At 34.7% G+C, this 10,739-nt stretch overlaps 1 protein-coding gene and 1 long non-coding RNA gene across 2 annotated transcripts; both read left to right on the top strand.

Moving 5' to 3' along the window:
• Positions 1-694: 694 nt before the first annotated feature.
• On the top strand, positions 695-6,995 carry LOC121268486 (amino acid transporter AVT1D-like). The gene is made up of 12 exons (XM_041172798.1): positions 695-1,004; positions 1,140-1,356; positions 2,475-2,767; positions 4,432-4,646; positions 4,807-4,830; positions 4,934-5,114; positions 5,195-5,414; positions 5,652-5,787; positions 5,868-6,033; positions 6,258-6,301; positions 6,405-6,467; positions 6,578-6,995. Exons 2-12 carry the CDS (start codon positions 1,169-1,171, stop codon positions 6,671-6,673), a joined length of 1,626 nt encoding a protein of 541 aa, XP_041028732.1. The 5' UTR covers positions 695-1,004; positions 1,140-1,168; the 3' UTR covers positions 6,674-6,995.
• Positions 6,996-8,737: 1,742 nt separating this feature from the next.
• Positions 8,738-9,834, top strand: LOC121268488. The gene is made up of 3 exons (XR_005941166.1): positions 8,738-9,160; positions 9,253-9,496; positions 9,584-9,834. It is a non-coding gene; the product is annotated as an uncharacterized LOC121268488 (long non-coding RNA).
• The last annotated feature ends 905 nt before the right edge of the window (positions 9,835-10,739 follow it).

The following is a 10,739-nucleotide window of genomic DNA, read 5'->3' as shown; positions in this document are numbered from 1 at the left end:
TCAAATATTTTGCAATTCTGTGGACGTATGCACGTTGCTGAACCACATAAACCTTATGTCATGTGTTGATCAATTCCACTTTTTATTTTACATTTTTTTACTACTCCTAACATAATTAATAGAGAAGTGTTTTAGTCACAAAAAGATCACATAAAAATAAATCCACAAACTGACATGGCTTAATGTGATATATTAGGTTGTAAAATTATTTTTATTGTAAAGTAGGTCTAACATATCATATAAAATTATGTCAATTTATAGATTTATTTTTGTAGGATCTCTTTGTAGAGTAATTTAGGTAATTATATTTCAATCTCAAGAAGATCTTCTCATAACACTATTTTGGAGTAATTATTATTATATTTTAAGCTGAAACCAACTGCGTATCCAAACGGAACCTAAGTATTTTATTTTTTTTAAAAGAGTTACAAAATTAATTTTCACTATAAAACGATTATTGTAAGGATATAAGAAAAATTCAGAGATTAAATTAAGTTATATGTCAATCTCTAAATGGTTGACATGGATATTAATGCCACTTATCAGTCAATCAGAGGCTAAGTGGTTTGCATTGAATTTTCTAACGAAGAATTGTCGAAGATACTGAATTTTCAGTTTTTAAAATGGAAGTATGAATTCTACTAATTTTGTAATTAACCATTTTAATAATTTAAATGATAATTGTATATAAAATGTCACGTGACCTATTATGATTTACGGAATGACCATTTTGAAATGTCAAATTAATGTAGTACTAATTCTGAACTATTTAAATCCTAAAAAAAATGCAAAACCTGAACAAACGAAACAACAGCACCAGCTTCGGATCATCTAGTAAATTTCCCATGCATGCATGGTTGATATATGTTTCAGGTGCGTGCGTGGTTGGTATTAATAGTCGGTCATCAACTCAGAAAAAAGTACATCTTATTCGCACCTCATCTATAATCTCCGATAACCTCGGCTTCTTGGACGCTTACTTCAGCCAAACCCGACCAAACCAGGTCTCATTCTAGTTTTTTTTTTTTTTTTTTCCTGGTTTCTGTTAATTATGTAAAGCAAAAGTTAATGTGAATGGAAAGTTCAAAGCAGTCTCGAGAGAGAAACAGTAGAAATTATTCTGAGGTTATGTTTGTACGCAGAGTTTGAATCCAGGAGCAGAGTGGTAATGAAACTGGACGACGATTTGGGGCGGGAACGGGGCGATGATTTCCAAACCGATGATGAAGAAAACGAGGCGGAATTGGTCTATGGGGATGAGGAGTACTATACTGAATCTGAAGACACAGTTTCCTCACCAAGTCCATCTGTTAACAACATTGACCTCAACGATTCCACTTGGCCTCAGAGCTACAGGTACTCCATGATCTACAGCTTTTTTTTTTTTTTTTTTTAAATAAAAAATCTCGTTTATATATGTTTAGCAGATCATTAAGGTGGCGACATTGTAAAATTATCACTTATCTCAAAAGATTATGAGTGATTTGGATTGAGATATAAGTTGAGATGAGTTGAGATGGTTTGTAAATAGTAGAATAAAAGTTAAATTATTTATTATATTTTGTGTGGGAATTTGAAAAGATATTTTGGGATTTGAAAAAGTTAAATTATTTATTATATTTTGTGTGAGAATTTGGAAAAGTTGTAATAATAAAATAAGATAAGCTGAGGTGGGTTTTGAATGCAAACGAGACCAGTTGATGGGAAGAGATAGATTACACTCTTCCCTCACGTAGGCCAGACTCCTCTTTAATGAATGAGCCCAACACGTGGAGTATTTAATTAAATAAGTAGAGTGTATCATTAGGGTTCGAATTTAGGACCTCTACTCTGATGCAATGTGAAATCACCATTTATTCTAAAATGTTAAACTGTAAACTGATGGGAAGAGGCAGATTACAAACATTATTTAAAAAAATATATATTGTTGTGTCAATTTTTATTGCTTATGTGGCAATGTTGTTATAGCTAACACACTAATGATGTTATAAGAATATTGCCTCATGTTATTAATAGGGACTTTGTATAATCTGAATGCAAATTTCAAACTAAGTGAATCTGGAAAGATAGTTTGGAGTAGGGATATGAAATAGACTAAGAAACGAGTTCGACAAAAAAATTTGTGCCTGTACAGACCAGGAATGTTTTTTTTTTTCTTTTTTGGCTGGTAGCTGCTGGAACACTACATTTTGAGGGGTTGCAAAGGAAAAATTGGCCAGACCCCATCATCTTTGGCATCGGCATGCCTTCTTGTTATTAGCATGACTATGAACATATAACAAATACCAATTATCCAGAATGCAGTAGCAGAAAAATGGTGACATGCTGGGTGAATGATGTTATGCCTAATGATTTGTTTGGAAGTGATCATATGGGGAATATAAGCAAAATAAATAATGAATACATAAATAAATTGAAAAGACTAAGCAGATAATATTCTGAATTCTTCATCTCACTTGGTTGAATACATGCAGGCAGTCAATTAGCAGGTTTACAACTGTGGCCCCACCCTCCCTCAAATTTTTAAGGAAAACTAGCCTGACAGGAATAAGCAGCTTTTTTTCCACAGCACAAGAGACCCCAGAAGCATCTGAGCATGATTCTTTGTTGAGTAAGCCTCTTATTTCTGAAACAAGTATAGACAAAGAAGAAGTGCCTACTTCCATACTACCTGTGAAGATATCTGGATCTGCCTGCTCAAAGTTTTCTGCAAGAAAATCGCCCCCACCACAGGAGCGGTGTTCATTGGCTCAAGCAGTCGTTAATGGTAAAAACAGGATTTTCTCCTGATTACTTTACTATTTTATTCATCACTTTGTCCAAAAGAAATTGTGTCAAATACTAGAACCACCACATTGCCAAAGCATTTCAATGGAAAACCATGCAGAGCTATAATTCCCACTAGTGCTAGTTCAAGGCTCCTTATCAACATCAAATTTTCTTCAAACAATATTTTTGTGCTCTCTCTGTTTCTCTCTATTTTTCAAAGCTTTCCAAGGGTGCATCCTTCGGATATGACATTTAAATGGTCAATACTTGGCAATCCTTTGACCATACCTTGGTAGACAGAAGCTTTATGCCATTAAAACTCGAAGTGTCCATATCGCAGATGCCACAACCAAGACTGATCTTTCACTTTTGCGTGAAAACACATTACAGTTACTGCTTTTTATGTTCACAGCAAACATCCGATTCTTTGAAATTTGTACTTCAGTAATGACATTTGCATGTTGATCTTTTAATGTGAGCGTCAAATCCTCCATAAGAATGGCCTAGCCTTTCTCCAACAATTGCCCATTCGTATTTTAATTCTAGCACACAATACACAATGGAAATAGAGAAATGTTTTAGCCACAAAGAAATTTCACAAAAATAAACCCACAAACTGGCATGATTTGATGTGGTATGTTAGATTGTAAATCTACTTTTATTGTAAAATAGATCTAACATATCATATTAAACCATGTCAATTTGTAAATTTACTTTTGTAAGATCTCTATGTTGTTATAGCACTTCTCTTAGAAATATGCTTGTGCTCATCATTCTTAAGTTGCACCGTATATAATTTTCCTCTTTCCTTTTACGGAAACTTTACAAGAATCGCCAAATTAAAAATCACCAAATTTAGTGTCTTCTTGCTCTTGATTACTCATTGCAAGAAACAACACTTTTCTACCACACATGGTGGTTTGTCGAACTAGAGTCTAAAAACCATATGTATTGTGGATCCTTGTCATCTTCTTCACATGAAAGTAGTAGAGATTCCTCCTCTCCTCGACTAGTTCTCTTAGTGTAATTGTTTCGATCTCCAACCCTTTTATTCCAACATTCATTTCTATAATGTCTATACTTTTGGCAATTATAACATTGAATGCTAAATTTGAAACCTCCATGTTTGCTAGTGTTTCTTCCGCATTATCATACAGAAGGATTTCCATCACCGGCTAGATTTCCATGTTCTCTACTTTGGCCTTCATTATTGCTGCGCCTATGGTCGTCGTTATTATATCCTCAATCCTTTTATCCCACTTTCTGGTTTTTTCCATTTTGAATCTTCAAGTCTGCCTTTGATTCCTGCATTGGTTCACTTCAATTAAATTCTATCCTCTTTTGCAATCTTTTCTCACAAAGTTAAAGTTACCAGTCAATTGAGAGTGACTTGACATCTTTCAATTCTAATATGGCCACGATAATATGTTTATGGAGTGCATAATTTCTTAATTACACAAACATCATTGAGTTTCTCCCCATAATTTCTTTGTGATGAGACGTTATCGTGCGAGAAAACCCAAGACAGCACTACACTACAATAACAAACAAACTGACAGGCAGCACTTCATCAACTCACCTGTTCATTATTACACATCCCTTCATGAACAGGTTTACACTCCAAAAATTACTCAACAAAGATCCTCATTTCTTTTTAAGCAGGAATCAATGTTCTGTGTGGCATAGGACTCCTTACAACTCCGTATGCAGTCAAAGAAGGAGGATGGTTTAGCCTCATCATACTTGTGATGATGGGTCTCCTTTCTTGCTATACGGCATTTTTATTGAAGCGATGTTTAGAAAGCTCCCCAGAACTCCAAACTTACCCAGATATTGGAGAGGCTGCTTTTGGGTTAGCTGGTCGCTTTGGAATAGCTGTAAGTCCAACTTGAATATGAAATGTCCAATTTTTTTCACAAGCATGCTTGTGTGTATAAGAATATAACCAACTAAATCATGGCTGCTGTTGAGTTTGCAACTACAAGCTGATACCTCCTGTTTGAAAGCCAAACTGACACTTGTTCTTGTCTAATGCAGATAGTTTTGTACATAGAACTATATGTAAGTGCAAATAAATCTCTCCTATATCTATGCGTAGCTCTCTACCTTTTGTGGTGCCTTGCTTTGTACCATGCTTAATAAGGTGAAGAGCTCTGGTTTGTAGGCTTCTTGCGTGGAATACATCATTATGATGAGCGATAACCTGGCATCATTATACCCAGACACACAAATCCGTTTTGCTGGAACTTATCTTGGTTCTCGTCAAGTTTTCTCCATCACAGCTACTCTAATTGTTCTTCCAACCGTTTGGCTTCGAAATCTGAGTTTGCTCTCATACCTTTCAGGTTCCTATCCTTTTTTCTTTTCTTGAAATCTCATAATTTTTTAAGTTGCAAATACAGCTTATCTTAAAAGTTGTGTTCAGGTGGAGGAGTAGTTGCATCAATTCTGGTGGCACTTTGTTTATTATGGGTTGGGGTGGTGGACCAAGTTGGATTTCATCCATGTGGAACGGCTTTAGACCTTGCAAACATATCTGTCTCAATTGGTATCTTTGGTTACAGTTTCTCGGGCCATCCAGTTTTTCCAAATATCTATACTTCCATGAAAGAACCATCACAATTTCCATCTGTTTTAATAGCCAGGTGACAAAACTAGTCAGTATACAGTTTGAAAATATTCACTTGTGTTGCCTTGATTCACCTTTCTCTACTTGTTTATAAACAGACATTTTTTTTTTAACTTCCTGAAGAGAAGACATTTTTTTAATGTTAAAATTTACATTATTTTCAAGATTACTTCCCTGTTTTTCTTGATGAGTCTTTCTTTTTCCCCTACTTACATTACAAGCTTTGCTAATATATATATCTCATGTGCCACAGCTTTGTTTTCTGTTTCTTTATGTACATTGGGGTAGCAATATGCGGCTTTCTAATGTTTGGTGACTCAGTCAAATCTCAGTTCACTTTAAACATGCCCAGAGAATATGTTGCTTCTAATATTGCAATCTGGACTGTGGTATGATAGGAAACTTGAATTTTGTTTTCTGATTTTATATGCTTTGCATAGTACATCAAGTGACTGATGTGGTTGCATAGGTGGCGAACCCACTGACCAAGTATGCGTTGACACTTACACCCATCTCATTGAGTTTAGAGGAACTCCTGCCCTCAGCTCAGCTTAGATCTTTTAGTGTAGTGCTTCTCGTCAGAACGATTTTAGTATTTTCGACTTTGGTGGTGGCACTGACTGTTCCATTCTTCGGTGAGCATTTCCTGCATTGCTTATGCACATTGAATCTCAAGTGTTTGGTTCTTCACAAAGAAAGAAAAAAGGATTGTTTGATATATACGTCCTGAATGTGCTTTTTGAGCATGCAAAGACAACAAATAACAAGTAAGACAGTAAGAGTCAAAATAAAATGGGATAAAAAACAAAGGAGACTGTTGTCTGCTAATTAAGCTTGTTTTCTGTCAATTGGACTGCAGCTTCTGTAATGGCGTTAATGGGATCTTTACTTACAATGTTAGTTGTAAGTTCTCTCTTCATATACACCTCGATTGTAGATCGTCACGACTCACAGCTAGAGATTTGAGGAAGTTTGAATTAATTCTCTATCTATTGTTTCATGACAGACATTTATCTTTCCATGCGCATGTTATCTCCGTATACTCAAAGGTAAATTGACGAAGTTGCAGGTATGAGTTCTATATCACTAAGTACTTATTCCACATCATATATACTTTATCAGAAGGCATGTGCTATAAACCGATCCAATACTAAACCGATTCTTGATATTCTGTTTCAGATTGCAAATTCCATAATAATTTTAAGTGTGGCTTTGGTCTGTTTATGCATTGGTACATATTCAGCAGTCATAAGAATATCTGAAAATATAGCCTGATTGAAGGAAATGGATAGCAAGCCTCAAGCTCACACTTCTTTTGCTAAATGCACCACCATGCTTTCCGAGGAGATTCTCAACTATACTAAACAACAATAGCAGTGTAATGCTACGTATAGTCATGGAGTGTGCAAGTGCCACGTAATCGTTTTGAAAAAGAGTAAGATCTACTATTAAAAAATTAATTTTTTTCATGTGAGTCCTGTATATACTCATTTTTTTCAAAGAGATTGTGTAGCGTTTGCACACTTACGACTACAAATATCATTTCTATTTTTCTTTTATATATGATCATAGAATTCATTATTTGGTGTATGGCCAACCCGTGGCTTTTTTTTTTTTTAAAGTATCAAAGTTATATACAAAGTTTACACTATAACTATCATTTTTCTATTTAGATTAGTGCTACATTTTACCTGATGCATCAGGCTTCTTTGAGTCTGTAGGGTTATGTGTTGATAATCCGCAGCTCTATGTATACTTCATTAGCATTCAAGTAACATAGTGTCCTACTTAATTACGGTCCATATATATTTCTTATGCTAAATAATTAATACCCTTTTATTCAAACCCTTCAAATTTTATGTTATCATCTTTAGAAAATTCTTTTTTTTTTTTCAGTATTTTGAATCTAACGGATGAAAAACATTGGGATAATAAAATCTTAACCATTTAAGCCTAGAAATATTGTTAGAATATTAACTATTTTACAAAACATGTGGATGGCAGATCAAAAATTGATATTTTTTTTAATTGGTAATTTATAGCTGGGTTCAACATTGAATAGTACCAAGAGTTGTTGAATGGCCTTTAATTTACTGGATTGTGTAGATGTAGAGTTTACGAGACTGTTTTTCAGCTGATAAAAAAGTATGTATATTTACTGGTAGAAATATTACGGATATAAGGGGATTATATAAAAATAAAATTAAAAAAAATAAATTCACAATTTGACGTACCGTATCAAATACATTATGAGATTATTTTTATTTAATTTCTTTTGTTATTAAAAGTATTTCTTATTTTCTTATAAAAAAAACTCTAAAAAAAATCTGTATAGAGCTGCGAGAATCAAGATTCCGTATAACATACTCAAGTAGATGTATGTTGTCGGCGAAACGATTTTAATTGCATGTAACTTGGGAGCTCCAAGGAAATATTGTAAAAAGAAAAAGAAAATATTTTCACTATAATGTTACCATTACAACTGAATATATTTTCCAATAATTAATAATAAATAATTATAATTTAAAAAAAAAAAAAGTGAGCCTACTCAGCAGAACCTCGTTCCAATTTCACGTGAACGAGGATGGTAAAATCTGAGTCAGCGCAGATTTATTCTCTATTCCGATACCTTCATAGCCTGATTCAGTCCACCTACGCTCGTGATTCTCACGCCCCATGAAACTACTTAGACTAGAGGGGTGCGAGTGGCGAGTGATAATATGATATGATATGAGATAGAGGAATCTCCCCTCTGGAGTGAATCACTGACTCGCTCTGATCATTCGCTCTCCTTTTCTGGGTCTAGATGAGAGAAGATAAGGAGAACCCGTCTGAAGTTTACAGGCTAGATTTCCGGGTTCTTGATTTTTCTTAACTTTTTTCTTTATGGTTTTTTTTTTCTTCATATTAAAGTTCTTGTTTTTGTTTGAGCTAGTGAATTTCTCGAGTTTGTGATTTCCGGAGCAGTTTGATTGCTTCTATGCTTGCCATATATTCATCTGGTGGTTTGTGATTTATAGCAGCTTCTGGGTTGATTAATGGACTTTAACGTTTTCTTTATGATCTGAAGATGTAGCTGTTAAGATTTGTCTTCGTAACTTGAATTTTCTACCAATGATCTTCTATTTCCACTCCAAAATAAAGCTATTGTTCCTTTTAAGATAAAATGATTAGTGCTTGTAACCGAAGGTTCTTCACTAAAAAGATTATCTTAATTATACCATGGTCATTGTTTTTCCTTGGTGATTTTTTCAGGCCTTAGTTTTTTGTGCAATTCCCAAACTAAGTTGAACATGATGATTAAGAAAGGTTGTGCTAGGAAACATGGAAGGAGGTTCTGTTATGTGCATTATTGCCTTAAAAATGTTTTGACAAAATTGTTGCAATATTTAGCCTTCCTCACAGCCCTTTGTTATTTCCTCTTAAATATATATTAATTTTACCTTTAAGCTTCCATGACAATAAAGGACTCGAGAATAACACTGTTGACTTGAACAAGAAAAGGAAATTAAAGGCAGGGCAATCGGATTTGCCTATACCAAAGCATAAATGCTGGGATCGCAGCTTTGCTTCTGAACCGGTCTTTGTGTTTGAGAAAAATCCTGAGGTTGAAAGCATATTTCCAAAAATAATAACTGGGAAAACAGAAGGAGCAGCGATGGATTACGGGGCAGAACCTGAATCAGGGAAAGACAGCAATAGTTTTGGTGGAGATTCCGACTCTACAACGTCTTCATGTGGTGAAGCTAAAGTCCAATTAGAGTATGTAAAACAAACTTCAATAGGCCCTTATTTTCATCTGTTAAATGTGACAGCAATAGTCTCAAGAATGCCAACTACTCTTTTGGTTTCAGAAAGACAAACTTGCATTTCTGAGTGGAGAGCATCCTAGCCATCATGATGAATTACAAGCATTTCAGACTCTTGAGGAGCACCTCGTAGATTTGTGTGATCAAGTAGATTACACTAGCTCTGGATATGTAAATGACTGCATTGAACAGCCTACAGATAACGAACTTGAAGATATTCTCTACTCCCATGGGGTTAACCCAACAAATATGTACGTTCTTTCATCCGGAAGGTGAACTGTAGGCCAAGGTAATTTAGAAATTAATATATTGAAAGTGTACATGTGAGAATAATTTAACTCAGTGGGTGGAGAAATACTTCATTGTTTGTATGTAGATGCTCAACCAGGCACTAGGAAACAAACCATTGATCAAGAATTCGAGCAGTTCTTTTCCAAGCTTATGCTGTAGCAATAGTTTAACTGAAAGTGTGTATATTTCTAAATATTTTTGTTGCATATGCATGTGAGTCTTATGATTCTTATAATGAAGATCATGTAAAACAGCTTGTTATTTGTAATCATCCCATTCCATCCTCTGCGAAGCAGAATGTGAGGCTAACTTGATAGACCCCAAAGCTTTCGGAAATGTGTGGACATGGAGAATGGGAGTTATTGTGTAATAGAGGATAGTTATTTGCATGCCCAAGATCGTGTACAGCAGTTATATGTAGAATAACAGTTATTATCTTAACTATTACCATATGTGTGACTATGTAGATATGTGGCAACTGAATAGGTGTATAGCAGTTATGTAGTGTTGTATGTGGCAATTATGTGGGGTTGTAGTATAAGTAATGTGTGTTTAGAAAAATAGTCATTGTCTGGTGATTTGTAAACTGTTCGGACTGTGGTTTCCTCCGCACCCCAAGTGGAGAATTATCACTTTTCTATATTTGTTTTCATCCATATTGATCTTAATATCGGGACCTATCAACCTTGTATCAGAGTGGTATTATAACGCCCCAAACCCAGGTGACTTGGAGAATTACTACCTGTCACTCATAAACATGTCTCCCAACACATCCAAAGGATAATCTCCAAAAACTTCATAAATGAAATCAATCTCATATCTTCTCCATAATCTCATTACAAACTCCACACAATCTTTAATGCAATAATAATAAATCAAAGGGGTCCATAACCTCCCGATAGTCATAACAAACCAACTAAATATTTCATAAATCTTACTAAACTCAAGACATAAATAAAACTCAAAGACATTAAAACTAAGAACACCAGAAGTCCTCCTTCTACCAACATCTCCTCAGCTTAAACACAAACAGCATTCTAATCCAGGTCCTCATTTGGACTCACCACATCATCTGAAAAATATTATAATGATAGAGGGTGAGTTATCAACAACTCAGTAAGCAGAAATCATATGCTAGCGTGCAAACATGAGCATTTATAAAGTAGAGTATGCAGAATAAAATATTTTCCAGAGTTATCATGCTGAACAGAACATATTTTCAACATAACAGAGCGATGGTT

Source organism: Juglans microcarpa x Juglans regia, chromosome 5S (genome assembly GCF_004785595.1).
Source record: "Juglans microcarpa x Juglans regia isolate MS1-56 chromosome 5S, Jm3101_v1.0, whole genome shotgun sequence".
Taxonomy (NCBI): Eukaryota; Viridiplantae; Streptophyta; class Magnoliopsida; order Fagales; family Juglandaceae; genus Juglans; species Juglans microcarpa x Juglans regia.
This window is presented reverse-complemented; position numbering and strand designations above follow the sequence as displayed.